A 26,528-nucleotide genomic window follows, 5' to 3' on the forward strand; every position below is an offset into this window, starting at 1 on the left:
CCTCCCTTCGCACCCACCTTGGCCTGGCACCACCCGCTCACCTGCTCCACCGATCTGCCCCAGTCCTGCTCTCATCAGGGCGGCAGCACCTCCACTGCCAGCACTGTGTTGCTGACATCCACCATGTTCTGCACTGCCCCCTGGTGGTAACCGCACATCTAACTCCCAGGTAGGTTGAACTCCCACCCATAGGGACAATTTGCATATTAGCCTTTTATTATATAGGACTAGAGGCCCAGTACATGGGATTCGTGCACTCGGGAGGTTCCTCAGCCCGGCCTGTGCCCTGCACCCTCTCGCAGTTCAGGAGCTCTTGGGGGATGTCCTTGGTGCTGCTGCAGAAGGAGAGGCTCCCGCCACCTCCGCTGCACTCGCCAGCTGTGAGCCCGGCTGAGCAGCGCTCCCCCTGTGGGAGCACATTGATCACCAGGGGGCAGCTCCTGCATTGAGCATCTGCCCCCTGGTGGTCAGTGCACATCAGAATGACCAGTCATTCCGCCATTCAGTCAATTTGCTTTTATTAAATAGGATTCTAGCCAACAAAAGAAGAAGACAGAATCAGAATATCACCACTTTGCCATCTCTAATGAACTGACTGATCTAGGCATTGATCAATGACTGCTAGCATCCCCTCAAAAGAAACAACAAGCCCTAGCTGATTTGGCTCAGCAGATAGAGCGTCGGCCTGCGGACTCAAGGGTCCCAGGTTCAATTCCAGCCAAAGGCATGTACCTGGGTTGCAGGCACATCCCCAGTAGGGGGCGTGCAAGAGGCAGCTGAATCGATGTTTCTCATCGATGTTTCTAACTCGCTATCCCTCTCCCTCTCCCTTCCTCTCAGTAAAAAAAAATCAATAAAAAAAAAAGAAAGAAACAACCAGACATTAATGACTCCTGATGGGAGAGCACAACAACCTAAAGAATCTTGCCACAAAAATTGAACTTAAAAGCTGATCAAGCCACTGGATTCAATTTCCAATCTAGAGGAACAGGTTAAATAAACTACATCCTGGGGATGTAATAAATAAAATCCAAACAGTAAAAAACCTGATAATAATCCAATTCTGGGGGCGGGGGGGGGGGGGGGGGGGGGTGGGGGGGGGTGGGGAGGGTAGGGAGGAGAATGAATCTATAGGATAAGAGAGCTAACAACCAATTTCAATAAATTAATATGACACCCAAATTAAAAAACACAAACATTTATTACACCAATATTGAAATTTATACATTCTTAGCTGATGATATATACTTGGTTAAAAAGTCCTTTACTTTGGATATATGCATCATTTCCTTCATAGTGGTGTCTCTACTTCTCAGATGTATTAATCCATTCTCCAAAGTAGCATCAGTAACCAAAACTGTGAAGAGGATACTCATTTCATCATATCTAAGAAAAAAGGTAGTTAAACAAAATACATGCACACAAACATAAATTGTAAATGCACCACATTAGCAGCTTTAATTACTTTAGAACTCATGCCACTTTCAGGGTCACGAAACTCAAAGCAAGGCTGGAGGGCTAGACCAAAACCACCTTTTTCAAGTTTCTGAATCGCATTCAACGTAAAATTTTCAGAAAGTTTCTGACTTATTGTAATAGCTGAAAAGTCATAAAAAGAAAATAAAATCTGAGAAAGAATCAAAATACCATTTGGGGTGATATTATGGGTAAACCTCAGAATAACCTCCGCCTTTTGGTATTTTAATGCAGTCCAAGAAAATTGTTTTAGATGAAAGTCTCTTATAATGCTACCATAATAAAAGTCCAGTGCACAATATATCATACCAAAATCATGCTTGATATGTAACTTTGTAGGCTAATAGCTTTTTAGCCAGTCACACTATCTCATTGTTTCTTTGCTTTGTTAGACTCTTATCAACATTACCTTATTTATCTATTTACTTGTTTACTGTCTATTTTATCCCACTAGAATATTAGCTGCATAAGAACAGGAAACTTCTCTGCCTTTTTTATTGCTATATCAAAGTACAGAAAACACACTAAGTGCTTAATAAATATTTGGATAAAAATATCCGAAAACAATAAAGCCTTTACTGTATAAAGAAAAACTATAATTTGATAACGTCCACATGACTCAAAGGATATGATTCTAGAACCGAGAGGACTGAAAAGTTTAAATACCATCCCTTCATTTTGGTTTATCTTACCCATAACAACCTACTTATCTTTTTACATCATCTGAAAGGTGTATTTTAAACAATTATTAGAGAACTAAGGAGAAAAACACAAAGTTTGACAACTTTTCACCCAAAAGGTATGTATTCAACACAAAAAGCTACATAAAATCACAAAATAAATCCAGAGGAAAGAATGAATTCCTTTATTAAAAAACAGAAGTTTTAAAACTAGAGACAGGAAGGTCAATTAGGAGATTACTTCAATAATCGAGGCAAGAGATATTGGTGACCTTCACTTGGGTAGTAGCAGTGAAGATGGAGAGATGTGGATTTGAAATGTATCTAAGAAGCAGGGAGCAACATTTAGTGACGAAATGGATGTGGAGAATAAGGAAGGGGGAGGAGCTAAGGATGACACCCGGGTTTTAATCTTGAGCGACCAGGTAAACAGAGATGCCAATCACTGAGGAGACTAGTTTTCTGCCCTCTGGGATGGAATTCTTTTCCACTCAACCTCAAAATAAACCACAACTCCAGTAAGGAAAAGGCACTCTGTTCAATAAATGCATCCAATGTACATAATTCCAATCCTGATAAATTGATAAACTCAGGTATACATACTTCATGACATTAAGTCTTGAAGTTGCACATGGTATGTACTCAAGTATGGCTGATGAAGAGTGTTTCCTGCTGTAGCAATTAACTACGGGCATGTGGTTGAGAAATGGGAAAATTAGGAATATTTTCAAGTTACATTATATAAAGATATGTTTAGAAGAGAGATCTGTTACTCATAAAATAAAGAAGAAACATCTAAAAAGACAACTCTGAAAAAAATACTGTTTTAGCGAAAGGAAGACAATTCTTACTTTGAATAAAGCTGTTCCAATGAGGATTGTGTAGTTTCCAAATAACCAGGCCACACAGAAATTCCACTTTCTAGCAATTCATTAAATAGCCCTTGACAAACCTGGGGAAAAAAAATTCAAATATGAAAGAAATCAAAGTAGCTAGAGTGATAACTCTATTTTTTTGAAACCACAAGTCACCTTTTCCAATCTTAAAAATGGGCATAAATTCCTTTAATTATGTGATAATATTGCTTATAATTTACATATTGTACACTTAAAATTGTATACTTTCTCTGAAAATAAAGAAATTAAGCACTGCAAAGATGAATATTAAATGCAAATCTTCTGAGAGAAAATTTTATACCAAATATAAGAATTTTTATCATCATCATTCAAAACACAAATAAAACCAAAACAGGTTTTGTCAGAGAAAAACCTAAGTCCAAAGGGCTATCAATGTCCACTCTAAAGTCATCTGAGTTGAGAAACTGAGCCCAAAAGTTTTTACTATCATGTCAGCAAGAGAAAAAAGAGCCAGGAAAGGAAACTAAGGAGAAGCCACCAGAGAAGTATGAGGACAACTTCGAGAGTGGTATTCTTGGAGCAAACTAAAGAAAATGCTTCGAAAAGAAAAGATGATTGATTAGTTACAGTGGAATGCTGGAGACAAAAGCCTGGCTGAAAATACACATAATAATGAGTCAATGACATAGTAAATTTACTCCTTTCTTAACAAGCAATGGTGAAGTAAAATGAAGCAAAATTTTAAACGCCCTGGCCCTGGCCAGTGTTATTTACTGGTTGGAGCGTCGGCACAACACCCAAAGGTCTCCTGTTCAATTTCCGGTCAAGGGCATATACCTGGGTTGTGGGTTCAGGAGGCAACCAGTCAATGTGTCTCTCTCACATCAATGTTTCTCTCTTTCTTCCTCTCTCCCCCTCCTTTCCTCCCTCCCTCTCTCCCTTTCACCCTCCCTGAAAAAACAATGGGGAAAAAAATGTCCTCCCGAGGATTAACCAAAAAAAAAGTGTTGTTTTTGTGTGTGTTTTTTTAAACACCCTTAACAATCTAGAGCTAAAACATTAGAGTAGGATTTCTCCCATTCGGCTCTGCTGACATAATATGTTTAGAAGCATCCCTGGCCTCCATTAGATCGATTCCAGTAGCACCCCTTCCCCACTGTGACAATCAAAAGTGTCCTACTTGAAGAAAAATAATTTTTTAAAAAGTAGATGAATCAAAATAAAATTCTAAATGGCAAACTCATTTACTTGAAATAATGGTTATAATTAAAATAATGACATCAGAACTCATTTAACCCACCTGTCTTAGTTCCACTGTTGGGCCTTTTCCCATATCCAAAGCAACCTTAATAGGGGCTAGACAAGGGTGAAGCTTAAGTACCTAAAGCAAATGAAAGAGGTGGGAGAACAATACATCTTAAGTAAAATACAAGCACTAACAAACATGGGCTTCTTAAACAGTAAAATTTTCTGTGTGAAAATGGAAGCTAGCTGGGGCCGCACAAAATCCTCTAACAATGTCTTCAGTTGTGTATATCCAGCTGCTCATGGATTTCTCCAGATGTTCTGCAGAAATGAGTTCACCTGATACTCGCCCATTTTCCTGACAACTCTTATTTTTTGTCAGCCAAAATGCCTCCTGGCATCGTTTTCCCACTCAGCTGGGGCCGTATGGACTTATCACTTAGAAAGAGTGGAGGTGGGAAGAAATGGTCAGATTCAGGATATATTTTGAAGGCAAAGTCAAATAGGTTTTGCTGATGGTTTGATGGGTATAAGAGAAAGGATTCACCTTGTTTGTATGCTACAGACACCCTATAAATCCCATCCCCCAGAGCAGTTTCATAATCTGATTTATGGCCATAGGTTAACTGAGCACTGCATAATCAATCACTTAACTACACAGAGTGGTGCTACAAACTCAGTTTCCAAATCCAGTTGAACACTCAACATGTTAAAACTTTTGATTTGGGACAGCTGCCTTTCATATTCAAGGGGAATATAACTATTCTAAACTCTTGCCACTTAAATCCCTACTCCTCCACATTTTAAGCAAATACTTGCCTCCTAATTCCCTAAGAAAATACAGTGTATGAATAAAACTTCCTGCAAAGGCTAACCAGTCCTGGTAGCCTATTTATATCTATACCATCATTTCTTTCCTCCCTGTTTCAAATAACTCCTTTTCAAATCCCTCCACCTATACTCTTGATTCTGTCTTGATTCTTCCTGTTTCTTCCAAAGCTTTACTTAAAAAAAAATTCATCTTTATTATTGAAAGTATTACAGATGTTCTTTTTTCCCCCACTAACTCCCCAAATCTTACTCTTTAGTAATTTCTTTCCTTTCCTATATAGTAATTTCTTTCCTATAGCATTAACCCCTCCTGCTTCTTGATTTGATTCCCCCCTCCCCCCAAAAATTGTTTGTCCTAAAATAAGCCTTTCCCTTAACCCGACCCATATCTAATCCCTATGATCCAGTGATCAGCCACTCGGGATCAGACCAGAAGCAGAGGTCAATACCACAGTTTTGACCTTGTCTGTCTTATTTACTCTTACTTAACGCTTCTGAGGCAAATGGGAACTATCAATGGAAAGGCTTAGAGGCTAAAAATCAGAGATAGCTGTCTAGTTCCCTAAGATGAAACAGAAATGCCTTTGGAATTACCCAATAGGAATGTCTTGTTCTATTCTGTGAGCACCTGCTTATTATTCCTGCAGCCAGATTTAAAAAAAAAACACAAAAAAAAAACCTGAAAAATACTCAAATTACTTGCACTAAAGAAAATTTCATTTTTCAGACTTTATGTTAGAAACCAAGCACATTAACATTAAAAAAAGGAGGAAAACATATATTTTTTTGTTTCCCAAGTCTATCTCTGAAATATCAAAAGCACCTTTCTATGAAGATTTTTCTTTCTTGTAAAGGAATTCTCTGTTAGCTGGAAAGAATCGTAGAGGTAAGCCAGCATGCCTCGGTCTAGATCTCCATTTATAGATAAAACAGAAGGAACCACATTTTTTCGTCCATCTCGGCCCTTCACAGAAAAGTAGAACAAAAGCAAAGTATCATTTAGCAAGCTATCTTTTAAAATTACATATCTTAGACTTATAAAATCAGAACATAGACTGACTGATAAACCTAGAAGAAATGATAAAATCAATTATTTAAAAATCACCATTTGGCAACCCTTTGTGGTAATAATTGATTTGGGCAAGAATCATCAATAGAAGCTGCAACTGGTAGGTCAAAATTTTGTGAAAAGCATAGTCTTTTAAATATCTGCCCACAAAAGACTTATTAATTACTCATCAATTAATAAATACAACTTTACATTTGGAGAAACCCAGCATGCATAGCAACATGTTAACCAAGTGATAAAAGTTAATATCCCCAATAACCAATTTATATCACAAGCCTCCTATGATATAATGAATGGGCAGCACCATTTCTGTGGCTGAAGAAACATGAAAGAAACTCAAACTAAGGAATATCCTACAAAGGAACTGGCCTGTACTCTTCAAGAACATGAAGATCGCCCTAACGGGTTTGGCTCAGTGGATAGAGCGTCGGCCTGTGGACTCAAGGGTCCCAGGTTCAATTCTGGTCAAGGGCATGTACCTTGGTTTCGGGCACATCCCCAGTAGGGGGCGTGCAAGAGGCAGCTGATCGATGTTTCTAACTATCCTTCCCCCCTCCTCTCTGTAAAAAATCAATAAAATATATTTTAAAAAAAAAAGAACATGAAGATCATGAGAGATAAGGAAAGACACAAGGAATTATTCATTGGAGACTATAAGGATATACAACTGCATGAAGTATGTGACTTGATAAGGTCCAGAACCTATAAAGGGCATACTGGAATAATCGGTTACATTTGAAGGGTTCTCTGATGGGATGGTAATCCTGAATTACTCTTACCAGTACTTTCCTCATTTTGATGGTTGCACTGTGGTTACATAGGTGAGTATCCTTCCACTAGAGAGATACATACTGAAGTATTAAGAAATCATGTGCACATGTCTGCAGCTTATTTTCATTCAAATGGTCAAAAATGATTACAGAGAATCTGGGTAAAGGATACATTACGAGTTCAAGGTAATACATACATGTAATTGAGACACATTTCCAGGATACATGTGTAAAAGTTCCTGATCTCCTAGATTCCACAGGGTTTCTATTGGCTCCTTTCCCCAGGGAAAATTGTAGTAAAGTTTGTTTCCTTTTCGTCCCTCTTCATCCTGACAGTCACTGCTGCTGAAGTTAGATGGACTCACAGCAAACTGAAAAAGAAAGTTCATTTGTCTTATTAACTTATTAAAGTAAGTGTTGAAAAGTAAGTTGCCTAAGGCTATTATGCAGCAGCTGAATAAAAATGGTCAAGCCCAAATCAAAACTACAGAGAAAAACTGTTGATGATCATATATATTATCCTAATTAATTAGAGGGGAAGGCAACCAAGAACTAAGTGAGATGAAGAAGTATCACGTACCATACTTATCCTTTTGTAAAGAGCTTGATTGTTTGTGATTATTCCACTTAATTTAGGTAGGTGTTTGGGGATTTTAAGAGTTGGAGAAATGGGGAGACAAAAATGCTTACTTCAACTCTTTCGTCTTCAGTGTATACTAAAACTTGATTACAAATTTATAGAACCATTTTGACTAATATGGAGAGTTCGTGGAGATAGGGAACAAAAGTTAAAGCCGTAAGAGCGGACAAGGGTCAAATTCATACCAGCCAGGAATGCCAGGTGAGGAATGTGAACTTTACCTTGAATGTAAAAGCTTATCAACAAAGGCTTCTGAGCAAGAGAGAAATATTAACAGATGTCTTTACCAAAGTAACTTTGCTATATGGAACAATGAAAATCATTAGAGTTTTTTATTTGTATTTGCTGATTTAGTATAGCTGTATCTTATAAATATGATATAGCTCCATCAAAACTTTTCATCTATTAAAGAGAAATATTACCTCTGACACATTAAGACAACATACTTATTAACTATTGAATTAAGGGTGGTTACTGTAATACCTTTCTCCACCACAGGAGTCGATGACGTAACCAGAAATCAAGCCACTGGCTGGCAGTTCTTGCTGAAGTAAACCATACCAGTGAAGCTTCCGTCGTCTCACCGATTCTTTGAATATCAGAAATATCAAATAGTTACTTATTTGAAAATTATATAATCTCTCTCAAAGTGAAAATGACTGATTCTTGACTATTTAAACACAAGCCATTTTTTCTGTACCTTTTAACACCATTAGATGTCTGCTTAGTATCAGAAGCAGGACGAAAACACACTCCAATCTGAGCGAGGCCATAAGGCAGCCTCTTGTTTACCAGATCCAGGCAATTAACATAGTGCTCCAAGGCCCCTGTCAAAAGGTAAATCAATCATCACATAAATCTATTCTATAAACCCAAATCATTTTGGTCAATTCACAGGCAAATTAATAATAAATTAATGCTAACACAACAGTACAAGTAGCATGGAGCTATTTATTAAGGCAGATCTTAATTACCACTTAATTTTAGGTAGCTTTCCCCCAACTTTTCAGTGTGAAGATTTTCAAATCTACAAGGAAGTTGAAATAGTACAATAAACAAATATCTGTAAACCTTTTACTGACATTCACCCATTACCAACATTTTGCCACTTTTTTTGTTCACCCCAAAAACATTTCAGCATTCATCTCCTAATTTTCTGTTACCATTATTACACCATAAAATTAATCATACCATAATTTCATCTAACATATGGTCAATATCCTTATTTTGTCCAATTATCACCCATGTCATTTATTGCTGTTCTCTTTCTCCGTAAGGTTCAAACACCATTTTGACTACATCTCTTTAACCTTTTTGAATCTAGAACATTTCCCCTGACTCCTCCCCCTCTAACTTTGCTTTTAATGACATTGACTTTTGAGTCCAAGCCAGTCATAGATTATCTCACATTAGAGATTTGTCTGATTGCTTCCTTATGATTTAATTTGGGTTAATTATTTTTAGCAGAAATAATACTACATAGTCAATGTGAATGTCTTAGTGCATCTTAACAGGAGGAACAAAATATCAAATTATCCTATTAATGAAACAAATTTGATTACTTGATTAAGGTAATCCATTTCCTAACAAAACCCTGCTCCCCCACAATCTTCCACCTATATTTTAGAATCCACTAATGAACATTGCTTGAATCAATTATACCTTTGGGGATTATAAAATCATACCATGGTGATTTTTCTTTTTTTTAAAAAAAAAATAAGTCATTTTATTTATTTGTTATTTTATTTTTATATATTTTATTGATTTTTTTTTTATATATATTTTATTGATTTTTCACAGAGAGGAAGGGAGAGAGACAGAGAGTCAGAAACATCGATGAGAGAGAAACATCGACCACCTGCCTCCTGCACATCTCCCACTGGAGATGTGCCCGCAACCCAGGCACATGCCCTTGACCGGAATCGAACCCGGGACCCTTCAGTCCCCAGGCCGACGCTCTATCCACTGAGCCAAACCGGTTTTGGCTATTTTATTGATTTTTTTACAGAGAAGAAGGGAGAGGGGATAGAGAGTTAGAAACATCGATGAGAGAGAAACATCGATCAGCTGTCTCTTGCACAACTCCTACTGGGGATGTGCCTGCAACCAAGGTACATGCCCTTGACCGGAATCGAACCTGGGACCTTTCAGTCCGAAGGCTGACGCTCTATCCACTGAGCCAAACCAGTTAGGGCGCATGGTGATTTTTCTAATCAATCTTTCCTTCTACATTTATTGCACAGTTTGTGTGCTAGTAAAAACATTAATTTTCTCTACTTTCCCTCCAACAGCAGCCTCAATCATTTATTTCTTTCGTTAACACTATGGTTTAATTATTTTAAATTTTATTTAATGTGTTATGATCCATTACCATCAATATTTAATGTTCAATTTGTCTCAAATTTAGCCAGTGGGAGAGAGTCTCCTTCAAGCCAACATGTGTGCTTTTGACATGACCCTACAAGTCTTCAAGTAATTCCTTGCTTCTAGCACCATAAAATGTTCCAAACTCACCTTGTATTTTCCCTGCCCTGGACCTGGAATCAGCCCTTTCTCCAAGCACTGGTTTACTTTAGAAACCAAACGTTGGGTATTAGGTGTACTCATTGCTATTGTCACTGCTTCTAGGCCCTTTCAATGAAGAAAGTTAGGAAATTTTTTTTTTTAATCCTGAGTTCATACTGATATTGCCAATTCAAATTTAACATTACAAAATGTATCCGTCTTATATTTTTTTCCTTTTTTTTTCTTTTATATTTGCATCTCTTTTCTATTATTGAGAAAATCCTGGTTTCTAAGAACATAAATCTCTTTGCTTTATCCCATAATATATATGAAATAGCCTCAGAGTTACAATTCCAACATTCCTATTTAGAGTAAACCTAAGTTCAAAATTTCTTTGCAGTTGTCTATGCTAGTTATATAAAAGGTTATATCCCACTAAATGACAGGAATGTGTTCAAAAGTTACTCGAGATTCCCACTAGCTTGTTGATAGCTGGTCCAGAAACTTAAAAAAAATCTGTTTAAAGACACGGGAGAACACCCTAGCTGGTTTGGCTCAGTGGCTAGAGCATTGACCTGTGGATTGAAGGGTCCCGGGTTCGATTCCAGTCAAGGGCACATGCCCAGGTTGCAGGCTCAATACCCAGTGAGGGGCATGCAAGAGGCAACCGATCAATGATTTTCTCTCATTATTGACGTTTCTATCTCTCTCCCTCTCCCTTCCTCTTTGAAATCAATAAAAATATATTTATTTTTAAAAAGACACAGGAGCCGAGGCCGGTTTGGCTCAGTGGATGGAGCGTCGGCCTGCGGACTGAGGGGTCCCAGGTTCGATTCCGGCCAGTGGGGGATGTGCAGGAGGCAGCTGGTCGATGTTTCTCTCTCATTGACGTTTCTAACTCTCTGTCTCTCTCCCTTCCTCTCTGTAAAAAATCAATAAAATATATTTTTTTTAAAAAAGACACAGGAGAACTATCAAGGCAGTAAGGACGTGAGGGTCCAAATTTTGGAGAAAAGGGAAGAGCATATTTTCCCTTTCAGTGCTACTTTTCCAATTCTCAAGTAGCAGAGCTGAGCAAAGCTTCCTGACATTTTATGTGATTGGAAAGTACAAAAATTATAGTTCCTGCCCTAGCCGGTTTGGTTCAGCAGATAGAGTATTGGCCTGTGAACTGAAGCGTCCCGGGTTCAATTCTGGTCAAGGGCACATGCCCAGGTTGTGGGCTCATCCCAATAGGGGATGTGCAGGAGGCAGCCGATCAATGATTCTCCCTCATCATTGATGTTTCTCTCTCTCCCTCTCCCTTCCTCTCTGAAATATATACATATCCTATATAATAAAAGGGTAACATGCAAATCAACCAAACAGCAGAATGACCAGTCGCTATGATGCACACTGACCACCAGGGAGCAGACGCTCAATGCAGGAGCTGCCCCCTACTGGTCAGTGCACTCCCACAGGGGTAGCTCTGCTCAGCCAGAACCAGGCTCACAGCTGGCAAACACAGTGGCGGTGGTGGGAGCCTCTCCCACCTCTGCAGCAGCGCTAAGGAGCGGGCCTAAGCTGGTAGGTGGACATCCCCAGAGGGGTCCCGGACTGTGAGAGGGCGCAGGCCAGGCTGGGAAATCCCCACCCCCACCCCCAGTGCATGAATGTCATGCACCAGGTCTCTAATATATATAAAAAATTATAGTTCCTGGTTTATCAAGGAGGGGCCCTGGTAAATACACCCACCTTTCACTAGGGACACTAGACTCTAGAGCAGCGGTTCTCAACCTGTGGGTCACCAACCTGTGGGTCACGACCCCTTTGGGGGTCGAACAACCATTTCATAGGGGTTGTCTAAGACCATCAGAAAACACATATATAATTAAATATTGTTTTTGTGATTAATCACTATGCTTTAATTATGTTCAATTTGTAACAATGAAAATACATCCTGCATATCAGATATTTCCATTATGATTCATAACAGTAGCAAAATTACAGTTATGAAGTAGCAACAAAAATAATTTTATGTTTGGAGGTCACCACAACATGAGGAACTGTATTAAAGGGTCGTGGCATTAGGAAGGTTGAGAACCACTGCTCTGGAGGTAGAGATGACTGAAAAGACAGCCCAGCCTCCAAATAAACTTAATCCTGGATTGTTATTAAGAGGATATGCTCCCACTCTAGCTGCCTGCCAAAAGCAAAAGTAAAACCTTCCAGAAGGAAGGAAACACCACTCAAAGCTTCAATTTATCTCTACCATTTTTCACAACTTAACTTAGAATATCAGGAAAGTCCAAATGACCAAAAGCCCAGAGAAAAACAGATAGTAGAAACAGAAAATTGTGAGTTACTGGACATGGACTTTAAAATGGGATTGTGTTTAACTAAAATATGGTAATTATCGCCGAAACCGGTTTGGCTCAGTGGATAGAGAGTCGGCCTGCGGACTGAAGGGTCCTGGGTTCGGTTCCAGTCGCATCCCCAGTGGGAGGTGTTCAGGAGGCAGCTGATCGATGTTTCTGACTCTCTGTCTCTCTCCCTTCCTCTCTGTAAAAAATCAGTAAAATATATTTTTTTTAAAAAATAAAAAATAAAATAAAATATGGTAATTATCACAGAAAGGCAGAAAAGAATGAGTAAAAATATTTGAAGACATAATGGCCAAGAATTTTAAAAAACCAATCATAAAGTAAGAAAGGGTGCCCAGCCAGTGTGACTCAGTGGTTGAGCATCGACCTCTGAACCAGAAGGTCAAGATTCAATTCCTGGTCAGGGCACATGCACAGGGCAATTCCAGGGTTGCGGGCTGGATCCGCAGTGGGGGACATGTAGGAGGCAGCCAATCAATGATTCTCTCTCATCATTGATGTTTCTGTCTCTCTCTCTCTCCCTCTCTGAAATCAATATATTAAAACAAAACAAAACAAAAAAGGTTATTGGAAATAGAAAGCAAGGGCAAACTGGGTAACTCTAACACTAGATAACCAAAGGATTTGGCAAATAGATGGATTAAGTTTCCTACAGGCAACAAAAAGTCTGACACAACATAGATGCTTTGATGGGTGGGCATCTAAGAGAGCTAAGTTTCATTTTCTAATAAGGAAGAAAAGATTGATTGGGGGGGGGGGGGACATGGTAATGAGTAGTGGTTTAACTCCCCCAAAATAAAACCATGGAATAAAGAGGTGTAAATAAAAATTATCACACTTGTTTCCATTTGATTTATTCCCTTAAGGAAATCTTTAACAATTTATAATGTAGGTACTGATTTTCAGAGAACCATGGACATTGGTTATTTTAAATTACTTTATAGTACAACTTAATGAAAAATGGCAAGGATAGCATTTTGCAAAGATGAGATGCTGTGGCTGCAAGTTGGTCCTATAAAGAACCCGAGTTGTTTTGTTTTCAGCATCTCTGCAATCATGTTCTATTTGACTTTAAAGGCAAATGGTCCCCTATAAGTTTGTGTATCCACTCAAAAGTCACTTGTAAAGCTTGATTAGTCCTCTTTTGCCTACATGACTCTCGAAACAACAGATTGTAGATCAGGAAAACCAGGGAAGGGCATTTTCTTTTTGCTCTAGAAAAATGAGTTTTGATTTTGTGTAAAACTGAAGGGTGACCGTGGAAGTATTTACAAGCATTTTATTTTTATTTTTTATTTTTATTTTTTAAATATATTTTATTGATTTTTTACAGAGAGGAAGAGGGAGAGATAGTTAGAAACATCGATGAGAGAGAAACATCGATCAGCTGCCTCCTGCACATCTCCTACTGGGGATGTGCCCGCAACCCAGGTACATGCCCTTGACGGGAATCGAACCCGGGACCTTTCAGTCTGCAGGCCGACGCTCTATCCACTGAGCCAAACCGGTTTCGGCAACAAGCATTTTAGTAACGATGAACAAATGATTCAAATACAGGCTTTAATTTAGGTCCTAATTCTAGGGCTGCTCAATTAACTCTAAAATTATAGGGGTTGCTCTGTGAAATGAAGAGCATTACCAGGTTGGTCCTTCGGTCAGATTCTTTAAGTAACAGTAAGGATTACATGGCCAGTTTTCTCCAACGCAGAAGCACTGTCAATACACCCAACTACCTCAAAAAGTGAGAACCACATAACCTCCTCCTTTCCACGTGAGTAAAGAGCCAGTTGCAATTCGCAGAATCGCGCGAGATTGCCTTTCCACCCCGACACCTATTTTGAAGCATGAAATCATGAAGCATACCGTGAAGAAGGTTCTCCCGTAGTTTCCCAGAAGTTTTTAATAAGTTCTCAAGAAATGCTACTAGCTGTTCCTTACTCAGTTCTTTGTCTTGCAGGATTTCGCGTAGAGTTTCTGCGGAAACTAACCTGAAGGCATTGTCCCCGGGCAGCGAAGGGCCCGATTCATGGTGGAGGGCGTCTACCGGAAAGACCTGTTCCCTGAACACCACCACGGAGGACCACCATTCTGCCACCAAGTTCTTCCGCAACTCTAAGCCCAAGGGGCCAAAGCCGGCGTGGCACCCGCTCAGGAGAGAATCGCGGCTAACCCGCCGCTGGGTGCCACTGAGGAAATGCCTTCTCTGACAGATCTCTACCAGCGCTTCGCTCCCCTCTCCAGACTCTGGGGCTTCTCTTGGTTCGCTCCCCCCAGGCAGCTCCGCGGGCGACCTCGGGGGCTCTCCAAGGAGGCTACTCCTTTCCGTCAACCGCTCTGGCTGGCCCCCATCTACTCGACCCCCAAAACCAGACAACAGGCATCTGCAGGCTTTCTGGCAGGCCCTGACGGCTGCCCCAGAGCGCATCGCCCTCGGGAGTGAAAGTACACAGTCTATTAGCTAGCAACCCCTACAAACAGCCGCAACCGTAAGAACCCGGAACTTCGCAGCCGCGTCGGAAGTGAGCTTGCGTGCAGCTGGCCCCGCCCACGGAAGCACGTCAGGGTTCCGGGGCAGCGGCAGCGGCAGCGGCAGCGGCAGCCCCCCAGGGCCTACCTCGCTCGCCCGGGCAGACAGGCCCTTCTCCCCTTGTCAAGCCAGGTCTCCCAGCCAGTGTTTTCATGTCCTCATCACAGATAAAGGGCATTCCCATCTGCTTTTCACTATCGTGCGGTAGCCACTGCTACCATCAGCTTCACTTTCCTTCTCCATTCTCTTGCGCATCAGACGTGAAAATACTTAAGATTGAGAAGGTGATGTGGAGAACATTTAAGTGCTAACGAAAATATACGTTGGTTCCCATTTTTTAAATCTTAGTCCTTTACGGTGGTTTAGAAACCCAGGTCTTCCAAATGCACCACCAGCGTGCCTACCCGTCAGAGCAGTTCTCTCCTGGATGTGAATGGGGCTGTAACTGGAAAGAGGTGGGGTCACTTTACTGTCTCAAAGGGCAGTGCCGGGCAAGTACCATCTGCACCACTTGGGAACCTTAACCTGCCGAGTCTGCATGTGAATGTGTTCCTACAACTGAGAACCTATAAGTTGCTCTACCAGAAGTTCCTTTTAGGTTTCATCAAAACATGCAATAAAACTCGACCACCAGTTTAAAACAGAGATTCAGGATTGCCTACCAGGCCTGTTAATTTTACAGTCTCCATTTTAACAATAAAAGCCCTTAAGAAAATTGCCCAAAAAGTGTAAACGGTGAAAATGGCTCATCCCCAAACCCATGATTCCCGTCCTCCAGGTTCCCTTCAAGTTTGGTTAGGAAAACCTTGAAAAATGAATTCATGTAAAATTAACTACTAGGTTCCACTAAGCTACCAGGAAGGGGCAGTTTGTGGAGAAGTGTAATAGCTTAGCAATTAATAGTAAAATTTTTCATTGCAATGGTGTTGTAGGACCTCAGACTATCATTCCATACAGTTAAGTGTGCAAGTTTATAAAAAGAGAAACTAGAAAATGGAAACGATTGGTAGGAAGCAACTATATTAACTGCAAAGCTGGGCACTATTAATGTACGTTTCCCACACTCAAGAAACGCACCAAAGAGGCCTATACGCAAATAAATCAGAGAGAGAATGGGGAGGAAAAAAAAAACATTTATTAAAGACAACCACAGGCTGGACACAACACACATGCTAAAAAGTGGACTGTCTTTTAAAATTTACTTCAAAGGTAAATAGATAAATGTTTCCCACAGCCCCACAATCATTTCAATTAAGTGTTTACAAATTTAAAGGCCCACAGTAGACATTAAACAGTAAAATATGTTAATTCCAACCTACCCTGAAAGCTTATTATGAATTGTCATTACAAATTTGACCTACCATGCTATTGAAAACTGTTAAAGGTTTATCAGTTTTCAATGTATTAGTCCAAAAAATACTTCCCTCCCCCCCCACAAACTCTATTTCAGAGATAAGGCATTAACACCAATTAAAGCCTCAGTTTAATAATCAGAATTTAAATGTCTTAAGACTTGTATCCTGGCAAAAAGAACATATATACCACTTTCTGGGTAGACAATCAGACCTACTTCTAGTCATTAGTGAAACAAAGTAATAAGAAATATTGGTGAGCTGAAGTTAAATCTAGAGCTAGTTCCTGGATCTTTCTAGCAATAAACCCATGTTGACACTAACAAGACTTGTACTATAGTCACTGTGCTTTTGGTTATGTTACTTCCTCTTGGTTAACCATTAATTCTGACAAGGATTTTTTTGTGTGTGTACAAAGATGAATAGACCTTAGTTTGAAGTGCTGTAGAGTTCCCTGGATTATTGGAAAGACATTCAATGACTCCCAGTGTGACTGTAATTAAGAGTCCCTGGGAGGCTGTGAAGACTAGAATCTGCACTAAGAAAACAAATTGAAACAGCTCCTGCCAACCTTATCTTTAAAGGTGGTCTTAGCTTTGCTCAACATTCCAGTAATTCACAAGAGCATGAATATAATCTTCAAAAAAGGAAGTTTTTGGAGCTATTAAATAAATTTTGCAAAAGGGAACAGTCATCCATGTTCCCACACTAACCAGTTTGAAGGTGGGGCAATACAGTTAGTTGATTATTTCCTATCTACTTTAATATCTCATTTCACCATTCTAACAAATAGGCTACTAAATGACTCACCTTATTATGTTGGGAGGTACTGACAGAATGCCATTACACAATTTAGCCTAGAATTATAAATTAACCTAAATCTCATTCTAATTCTTGCAATATAAATAGATGACTTCAAAGGCCTTCTGATCTCCCCACTTCCCCAAACTAAATTATGGAAAGTTTAGTTTTTTATTTAAAAAACAAAAAAAAAAACAAAACAACACAAAACCAACAGACCACCTAAGCAGTTTTACATGACATTATATATGTAAAATAAAGTACAATTTCCACTTAATTCAGTCTTCAAATATTTTTTATTGGAAGGCCATGCATTGCCTTCATTCATTGTATTTCAAATCACTGTACATTTACTTTGTGAAAACACTGCCTGCATTTTCTAGTACAAAAAAAACCTAAAAATTGTTTCAGGAATGTAGAGAAATATCCAACTTAAATAGCGAAAAAGTGCACCATAATTACTGCTGCACTGCAGTCATTTCTGCATTTCCCATGTTTCTTAAATAACTATCTTGTCTGATAACACACAATATAAAGAGCAATTATGAAAAACAGACATTTACATATACTTCTAAAGTCTTATTGAGAATATCCTGTTGGCATTGGATAACCAATCATAGGTGCAGCTGCAGTAGCAGGATATGCATATGCCTGTTGGTTCATACCATTGTGCATATTTGGAACATTACTTCCATATTGCTGAGTGCTATCATAACCATTCTGGTAAGTCCCTGTTGGATTACCAGTCCTAAAACTGGTCTGTATACCAGCAGACACAAAATTACTTCCAAAGCTCCCATTGGTGTAATTTGCAGCACTGTAAACACCATTCTGGGTCTTTGCCCCAAAATCTCTCTTAAGCAGACTAGAGTAACCCCTGTCATAATTTTCCCTGTCTCTAAAGGTATTAAATCCACCCCTTTTGCCTGCAGAGTATCTGTCCCGACGATCATCCTTCATGCCTCCTCTACCCCTGGAACGACCTGTTAAGAAAAAATAATTGCAAGCTGATTATTTCTGTCGCACAAATAATTTCTAACACAGAAGGAATTAGGTACCTCTCACTATAGATGAGGATCACTTTCTATTTGTGTCATACCCGTTTCACTCACCTGCCAATCCCTTTTAAAAATGGGTCTGTAGACAATTATGAAACACAAAACCACCAACATTTCTTATTGAAGATTATAGTCTTACCTGAACCTCTGTCTTCAACCAACTGAAGCAACTTGGGATTAATTGCTTGATTAGCTTCACGAAGCACAGAGATAAGGTCGCTCACTTGCTTTATATTATTAGGTGTAAAGAAAGTGTATGCTGTGCCTGTTTTGGTACTGCGAGCAGTTCTTCCAATTCGATGAATATAATCCTCTGAGGAGTTAGGGTAGTCATAATTGATGACAAATTTCACATCTTCCACATCTGTAAGGTGTTGCAGTGTGGCAAAATAGCAATGTATGGAGTTTTGCACACCACAACAGCCAGACCAAAAATAAAAAGTTAGACATTTGTATTCCCAAGAAGGTACGGGCTGCAAAAAATAGTTAAAATGGTTATCCGTTCCCTGAAGGAATACCATTGAGGTTGGGGGGGAAAAAAGAGGGAGAAGAAAAAAAAAAGCACACTTCAACTGTGTGTTATTGCCCACCCAATGATAGCACTTGTAAAAAGGATGTGTATTCCCTAACACACCCCCAAATCAGTAAGTCCCCGTATAGGTCATCAAGTGACATCTGAATGCTTCTGTGCAGTAGGGCCACTTAAAGGTTCACAGCAACCTCTTCATGTGCTCATTTTGAGGACCTTTAAACAAAAATGTACATGGTCCTTTGCATTACACACTCATCAGAAGTTCAAAATTCTGGCCACACTGCTTGTCTTGCCAAGACCTTACAACTGCAGCTGCAAGAAAAACATACCTGTCCCCAAAAAGTTGTTTTTATGCACTGTGTCTCGTCTAGGCAAGCACTTCCAAGAAGCCAGGATTCACTTGAGAATGTCTCTCTCTCTGGCAGGTCTCGACATGACGACTACTGTGTAGGTGAGGGAGGAACTTTCAAAGCATTGTTTTATTTTCCCACTGACTAAGTGTGGGAAGTTGTTCCTGCTCTAGAGGCTCATGTGCCAGTACTCACCAATTTGTAAAAGGCTTTTAGTACCTTTTAAAGCTGCTCTCTCCATTTCAAACTTGAACAAAAATGTCATTGAACATTGAAGTTTGGAAATATTTCTTCGACATTTCAGCAAACTCACTGAAACTCAAAGACTCACAGATCACAGTAAACAGTCTGAAACAATGCAGTACCATGGCAGTCATGCAAAGCATGGGACAGAAGAAATACCACGGCAGTGAACTGTGAGGATAACTTCCATTTTTTTCCCTCGGAGAGAACAGTTTATGCGGCAGAGGTGGTATGTTCTGCCTTTTGAAGATTACTGGCACACTTTCAGTTTTTCACCTCTCTAATCGACTGGAAGCAGCCAGCCGATCACTAGTCCTCCATCCCCCTCGAGTCCTCCGATTGTCATGCCTAGGCCTTGCCACAAAGACTGCACCTTTATATGAAAAAAAACTTAGAAAAATGCAGAGGTTAAAGAAAGCAATAAACTTTCTTTAAAAATTGTATGGAGATCTTCCAGAAAACTAAGCCATGAATTCGAGTTTGTACTAACCTAGCCCTCTGGAAGCCACATCTGTAGCAATCAGAATAGGAGCTTTTCCATGTTTGAATTCTGCAAAACAAGGTATATATATGATCATTAATCTGAGAAAAATCCTAGGTGTGGGGGAGGGGATCTTCATTTGAAATCCTTACCATTTAGAACCCAATCACGTTCCTGTTGACTCTTGTCACCATGAATACCCATGGCAGGCCACCTAAATTAGAGAGAAATTATATTAGTAGACTCACATATAGAGTAAAACCTGATAGACTTTAGTTTAACACCTAGCCATTTTGGGGGTCACAGATCCCTCCAATTTCACCTGAAATAACGTTATACATACAGTTTTACCTACAAGATGATTCCCATCCACAAAACTCAAATCCATCACTCAAGATCTAAGTTTGCCCTTCCCCTAAACTCAGCTCTAGTACATCTGCTCCAATGGAGGAAGCCCACATACCCGTCTCTCCTCATTTTTCTAGTAAGTTCATCACATCTTCTTTTGGTTTCAACAAAGACAATGGTTTTATTCTCCTTCTCACTCATGATCTCTTCCATCAGACGAATAAGTCTGGAAAGAAAAAAAAAAGGTGGTCAATTTTTAAACTCCATGGTGTGACCATGAATTTATGGTCAATGTAAATAGCTACAAATAAAAAGGGAGACACCTGATTAGTAATCACTTATCAAGCAATTATACCCTTTGCCCTTAAATAAACCACAGGACACTTGCGTTCCATGTCCTACAGGGATTCTGTAGTGATAGCCAATTATCTGAATGAAGAAAGCAATAATTTTTAGAAAGACTAACAGGCTAGTTTTAAATTAACATATCCAGGTTACACCCACCTGAAAGTCACTTTAAGGTAACCTATAAAACAGGAACTGAATTTACACAGCATTTGTTTTTATGTAAGACATAACTTACTTTTCATCCTTTTCTACATCATGACACACATCCACAATCTGAAGAATGTTGTGGTTTGCACTCAGTTCCAGTGCACCAATGTTTATATGAATATAGTCTTTCAGGAAATCTTCAGCAAGCTGTCTTACTTCTTTTGGCCAAGTTGCACTCCACATTAGGGTTTGCCTGTCAGGCTAAAGAATTTTGAATTAGAACAAACAAAAACCAATCTTGTATTCTAAGAATAAACTTAGAGCTAAGTTTGAAGAAATATATGTTTGGGCACTTACTCTTATCTGATCCACAATCTTTCTTATTTGGGGTTCGAAACCCATATCAAGCATTCTATCTGCTTCATCAAGGACAAGGTAGGTGGTTCTTCTCAGATTTGTTTTTCCACACTCTAAAAAGTCAATCAGTCTTCCAGGTGTTGCAATACAGATTTCCACACCTTCAATGAAACACAGAGACTAAGACATCTAGAACTTTTCATAGTATCAAGTGACAAAAAGAATCTTTTTTGTTACGTGCCTCTCTCCAAATCTCGTATTTGTGGTCCCTTGGGAGCACCACCATAGATGCAAGTAGACTTCAATCGGCATGCTCTACAGTATTCAGCAGCCACTTGCTGCACCTGCTGGGCCAGTTCCCGAGTTGGTGCCAGCACCAAGCACTAAAGAGGAACAAAAAGTAAAAGCAGCTTTTAGCAGAATCCTGGAGCCTACTTTTAAACTAATTATTATACCAACAGATGACAATACCTAACTAAATCGAGTAAGATCATTAGTATCTGTACATAAAACCACAAACTGTGTCCTTTGTTATATATTCTACAAGATCTCCACACTAAACTTCTGGCCAAAAATTGAAAGAAAAAAATATACTTACAATAGGCCCATCACCTCTCTCTAGGAACGGCTGATGATTGATGTGGACAATGGCAGGCAGCAAATACTATTTAAGGGGTAACAGAGAACAGAAGGTATGTTAAAATACTTCTGGTTTCTTTTGATTCCCAATCCATTCCCTCCAAACATCTCAAAAGTTCTCCAAACTTACAGACAATGTTTTCCCAGATCCAGTCTGTGCTACTCCAACCATATCCAATCCACTTAGGGCAACTGGCCATCCCTGAGCTTGAATAGCAGTGGGTTCAGTAAAGTTCTGTCTTGCAATCACATCCATGATGTTTGCTGCAATTAGGAGCAATTTAGAAAAATTAGTATTGCCAAGAGAAAGGTTTTTAAAAAGAAAGAAAACTCAAAACTAGCACTTACCAGGGAAGTTTGCTTCATAAAAATTCAGAACTGGCTTTGGGCAGTTGTGTCCTCTAACTGTAATTTCCTTGCTTCTTCTGTATGTCTCTACCTCTTGCTACAAAACAAAGAATTTAGTTAAATCTTATGACAGTTCCCCTAACTTAAATATGCAACTAGTAAACCCCTAAGTATATAAATTATTAGATACTTCAACATGGCCATTTTAAATCTGGATCCACATATGAAAACCTCATTTGACACACAAAGCACCTATTACGTTATACTCAATCATCCTAAGTAGAAAAAATTCAAAGCCATCTGTTTCCAAAAATGAGTAACACTTCTTCCCCAACAAATTAGCATGAATTTCCAACAATTTGGTCATTTGGAAGACATTTCTTTTCTGATTTTGATTTACTATGTTATTTTTTAGGTAAGCTTGATGAAGCTACATGAAATTACTCACCGCTGTGCGCCTGGCCAAATCAGGGTGTTCTTGGTAAAAATTCTTCTCAAATTTGGGCAGCTCATCAAGATTCCACTTCTTTTTAACTAGTTTCTCCCCAGGGTTTCCAAACTTCTTTCCTGATAGAGGCCCTGCCCTACTTCCTCCAAATCGAGGTGCACCAAACCTGAAATTAAAAACAAAACAAATAAACCAAGAAAACCTAATGCTTTCAAATATCTACATAGCAATGTGTATACACACCAACCTACCATCCGCTTGGCACACCCTAAAGATCAATAAAAGACTTGTAGTTGTGAGAGAGCGCGCTGTCCTTAGTGACGACGATTCAGCAAACAATTAGCACCCCAGGTTTCACTTCCCCTTGCCCTAAGTACACGCTACAGAAGCCAAGTCAGTAGCCCAGGATTTATCAGGTCGGAAACTGGCTGCCCAAAGGCCAAAAGCTTAGATTACACGGATAGACTACAGCTTGTGGTTACGTCTTTCCCACGAGCTCGGGAATTAAGTATCTGGGAGAGAGACAATACAAGACCGGAGAAGCTTAGCGGTGATATAATTTACCAGCTGTTTTCAAGCCAAGAAGCCTTGGTTTTCATGAATAACGGGCCAGAACAGGCTAGGAGAGCAGAACGTGGACGGCGGGGGTCTCTGGGACACTTAGGAAAGCCAATCGACTAGGGGAATCCCGCGGAAGGGCTCCCGATCCCGGTAGCAAAATTATATAACAAAAAAAAAAAAAAAGAGAGAGAGAGAGAAGGAGGAGCCGGCGACTACCGGGGGAGGAGTCGCGGCCCGGGCGGAGTCGGCCGGGCGGCGTTCCCGCTGGGGCGGCGCTTCCCCCTTTGTCTCGCATTTCTCTCTGCGCCACATTTTCTCGCCGCTGCCATTTTGAGCTCCTCCGCCGGGCGGGGTAACAAAGGCGCCGCCATGTCCGGCAGCGGCATTTTGTACCCGCGGCCCCGCCACATGGCCGAATCCCGTGGCGCCGGCCCCCGTGCTGCCCCCGCCGCACCCATGGCTTCGGGGGCGGCCCTCTCCGCTCCCACAGAATTCCCGGGGCCCCTAAAACGCCTCTCGAAAGTAGCACCTAGCAGCGGCGACTTCGCCCGCCTCGAAGCGTCGCGTCTCCCTCCCTTTGCAATACGTTCCTCCGAATTCTCCCCACAGCGGCCTCATCGCCGAGGCCCCAAAGCCCCCTCCCAAACTAAAGGCGAAGTCGACGGCCGTTAACAGAAAAATTTTTCAGTCAGCTTTGGGCAAATATCGAAATGGCGCAATCCTTCGACGGATGAGGCCCAAAAATGTTGAAAAAATAGATTCGAGTCGCTGCCCACCCCTCATTACCTCATCGGCCTCCCATCCCCCACCCGCCGGGCCTGACAGGTCTGTTCCCACACTCACCCTCGATCCCGGCCGCGGTCTCGGTCACTCGAATAGCCCGACATGGCGTCAATGATTGCGGTTGGCGGGGAACGAAGTGGAGAGAATCGGGTGCGACGAGTCGCTGGTGGAGGCTTCGGCGACAGCGAAGCCTTGCGGGGGCGGCAGCGGCGGAAGAACGGCGATGATAGGAGCCGGAGCTGCTCGCCTACAGGCCGGTGGAAATGAATGAGGTGCCGGCCGCGTCCCGGCAGCCGGTTTTATAGGCTGGACCGCCTCCTCGGCCGCAGAGGATGCTGGGAGCCGCTCTATGACCTAATCACCCCGCCCCTGCGCAGAGGCCGCAACGCCCGCCGGCGTTCCGGAATCCGCCATGTTCTCGCCCCTCCCCCCACAGCCCCTCCCTCAGATTCGCCCGTTTTTTTGCCCCTTTCTTGCCTGGGCCCACCCACCACCGCGATGCCTCAGCCGACACTCTCTTGACTTCACCTTTTTCTCGTCTTTCGACACCTCGAGGAAGCCACACCACCCTTTTTCAGGTCCAACCCAAGCGATAAAATGGCCAACGCAAGACAACCCACTCCGCCTCCTCGGAGTTGTTTACGTCTCCAAAGAGCCTTCACGCCCAGAACCAAATGCGACGAGAAGGCGGAGCCCGTATTGTCACGTGGATGCCCCGCCCACCGGGTGAGAGGGCCGCACTATTTCCTCAGTTGGCGTCGGCGGAGGAATACAAAACGAAAAGCTCACCGGAAGTGCCCTCTCCTGCCGCGCTAAAGCCGCGCTAATGCCGCGGGGAGACCACCAGGGGCTGTTGGTGACCCGCCCCGTCAAACCCACCCACCTGAGAATCCCTCAGCTCGATCTCGTCCGAGGAGAATAGTATCTAAGGCCCCCAAACCGCCGCCTCGGCGCGCGCGGCGAGAGGAAGTGCCCGGAAGACCAATCAGCAGCGAGAAGTCGTTTTACCGTTCCTCCCTCTCTCACCCCTCCTCTCCTTCCCCTCCTCTCGGTTCGGTGTGGGCGCCGTGCGTCCCTTCCCGGACACCGTCCCTCGCGCGCCCAGCTCGGAGTCCGGCGGCGACCGGCCTCCGCGACATGGCGGGCTCAAAGGCTGGTGAGTCTCGGTCTGGAGTCCGGGTTTGTGTGGACCCGGACGCCCCTGCCCGCTTTCTATGGAGACCTCCGGCCAGCTCTACTAGGTCTGGCTCGGGACGATCTCCCGTCGTGGTGGGCGTGTTCTCTGCATAGGGTCTCTCAGCCCAGCTCTCTGTCTGAGGGGAGGCCGGGGAGTGCGATTTGGGGATGGGGGGAGAGGAGGCCCGTGGCACACCCGCATCCCGGCTGCAAAAAGCAGGCGGAAAGTTTCTGCCCCGGACTCGTATTCCTCTGCGGAATCTGGCCGCTGTCAAGCACCTCTGCTCTTGTGCGGACAGAGGTCGTGCCTGCGTCTGAACTTACAAGGAATGGCACGTACAAGACAGATCTGTGGTTGCCCCTGCCAAAGTAGATGGTTGGGGGTTTTCTCTTTCGCGCCCTATGGGGTTACCGTCTCTGTCTGGCACCGCTCTGGAAAGCGACCTGGTTCGGTTGTCTAGGACGCTTTCATCCTTTTCTCCCGGACAGCGTTCAAACCAGTTGCCATGGTTTGGTCCTATGTGAGAAATGGACACGGGAGGGAGGGAGATAATGTGTCTTTAACACACAATCACACACATGTCTGGAACATACTGAAGGCAATCGAATACAGAATAAAATAAATTGCCCTTTAATCACCAATCACTTCAGGGAACACATTTCAAGGTTTTTAAACTACCTTGGTCGAGAAACCTTTGAAATAACTTTGCAAATTCCAACAATATGGGAGGGGGAGGGGTGCACAGGAAATTTAAACAGTATTGGCAATATGCTAATTCTGAATTTACGGACTTTTGGCGTGTATTTTCCATATTTTCTTTAATATAACCAAATATTAAAAAACTAACAAATGCACTAATGTTGGTGTCGTTACTCCAGTACTTAACAGCCTAAGTTAATCACTACTTTTTTGGGCACCAGAGAAATTCTGTCTTGCACAAGATAATTGGATAAAACTATGACTAATGCTATTGGGAATTTGAAACAACATCCATTAATTAGTTTCTAGTAGCCTCAATATCATTAACAACCCGTCTTGTTTGGGACATAATATTCCCATTTACTTGTAAACATGGTCTAAATAAAAAAACACTGAAGTATGGCTTGTAAAATAGGAACTACTGTAAATAACAAGATTTTAGGTTCCAAACATTGAATATTGGATTTGCATCATATTTTTGACTGCACTGAAATTATAGCAGTCTGGAAGACATTCCAAGACATTAAAAAATCATGCCTTGGAGGGTCTTTGAAATTCTGTCATGATCAAATTTCTTATACAGAGTTCAATTCCTATTCTTTGACAGTTTTGTGAGGATTGGTGTTTTAAAAATGTATAACTTTTTCTAGTGGTATTTAAAGCTGAACTTTTCCCTGTCTTTCCCAACAGAGTGGGTAACAGTTGCCAATAACCTTCTCCAGAAATGTCACATACACCTGAGGATACATGAACTAGAAGATTGTGATGCTAATGTCTTTATTGCTCTTTATCAATCCATTTTGGGAGAAAAGGTACCAGGTAAGGATACTAAAAAGTGGGAGTAATAGCCCTGACCAGTTTGGCTCAGTGGATAGAGCATTGGCCTGCTGACT

General features: G+C 41.4%; 3 protein-coding genes across 10 annotated transcripts in view; 1 reads left to right on the top strand and 2 right to left on the bottom strand.

Moving 5' to 3' along the window:
* Nucleotides 1-1,182: 1,182 nt before the first annotated feature.
* On the bottom strand, nucleotides 1,183-14,931 carry POLG2 (DNA polymerase gamma 2, accessory subunit). 2 transcript variants are annotated; one of them, XM_070392931.1, is made up of 8 exons: nucleotides 14,300-14,931; nucleotides 8,269-8,395; nucleotides 8,052-8,157; nucleotides 7,126-7,299; nucleotides 5,913-6,053; nucleotides 4,314-4,394; nucleotides 3,008-3,108; nucleotides 1,183-1,357 (listed from the first exon to the last, which is right to left on the bottom strand). In XM_070392931.1, exons 1-8 carry the CDS (start codon nucleotides 14,859-14,861, stop codon nucleotides 1,345-1,347), a joined length of 1,305 nt encoding a protein of 434 aa, XP_070249032.1. In that variant the 5' UTR covers nucleotides 14,862-14,931; the 3' UTR covers nucleotides 1,183-1,344. The 2 variants fall into 2 exon arrangements, with proteins under 2 accessions (XP_070249032.1, XP_070249031.1); XM_070392930.1 differs by having other exon boundaries at nucleotides 1,183-1,386.
* A 2,462-nt stretch (nucleotides 14,932-17,393) lies between these two features.
* On the bottom strand, nucleotides 17,394-24,391 carry DDX5 (DEAD-box helicase 5). 2 transcript variants are annotated; one of them, XM_070394008.1, is made up of 14 exons: nucleotides 24,288-24,391; nucleotides 23,820-24,006; nucleotides 22,416-22,581; nucleotides 21,968-22,064; nucleotides 21,750-21,883; nucleotides 21,579-21,644; nucleotides 21,222-21,363; nucleotides 20,981-21,141; nucleotides 20,712-20,884; nucleotides 20,244-20,354; nucleotides 19,933-19,994; nucleotides 19,790-19,849; nucleotides 18,314-18,538; nucleotides 17,394-18,099 (listed from the first exon to the last, which is right to left on the bottom strand). In XM_070394008.1, exons 2-14 carry the CDS (start codon nucleotides 23,861-23,863, stop codon nucleotides 17,696-17,698), a joined length of 1,845 nt encoding a protein of 614 aa, XP_070250109.1. In that variant the 5' UTR covers nucleotides 23,864-24,006; nucleotides 24,288-24,391; the 3' UTR covers nucleotides 17,394-17,695. The 2 variants fall into 2 exon arrangements, with proteins under 2 accessions (XP_070250109.1, XP_070250110.1); XM_070394009.1 differs by lacking the exon at nucleotides 24,288-24,391 and having other exon boundaries at nucleotides 23,820-24,034.
* A 310-nt stretch (nucleotides 24,392-24,701) lies between these two features.
* CEP95 (centrosomal protein 95) overlaps nucleotides 24,702-26,528 on the top strand; it is a 31,810-nt gene continuing 29,983 nt past the window's right edge. For 4 of the 6 annotated variants that reach the window (XM_070394002.1, XM_070394001.1, XM_070394003.1 and 1 more), the window contains exons 1-2: nucleotides 24,817-24,915; nucleotides 26,326-26,454. In XM_070394002.1, the coding sequence (XP_070250103.1) occupies nucleotides 24,897-24,915; nucleotides 26,326-26,454 (148 nt within the window). In that variant the 5' untranslated portion in view covers nucleotides 24,817-24,896. Of the gene's footprint in view, nucleotides 24,916-26,325; nucleotides 26,455-26,528 lie in introns of all 6 variants that reach the window. The other 2 variants (XM_070394007.1, XM_070394006.1) reach the window with 1 other exon arrangement.

The sequence above is a fragment of the Myotis yumanensis genome, unplaced genomic scaffold, assembly GCF_028538775.1.
Source record: "Myotis yumanensis isolate MYYU_CA2020_CCGP unplaced genomic scaffold, mMyoYum1.0.hap1 SCAF_16, whole genome shotgun sequence".
Lineage (NCBI taxonomy): Eukaryota > Metazoa > Chordata > Mammalia > Chiroptera > Vespertilionidae > Myotis > Myotis yumanensis.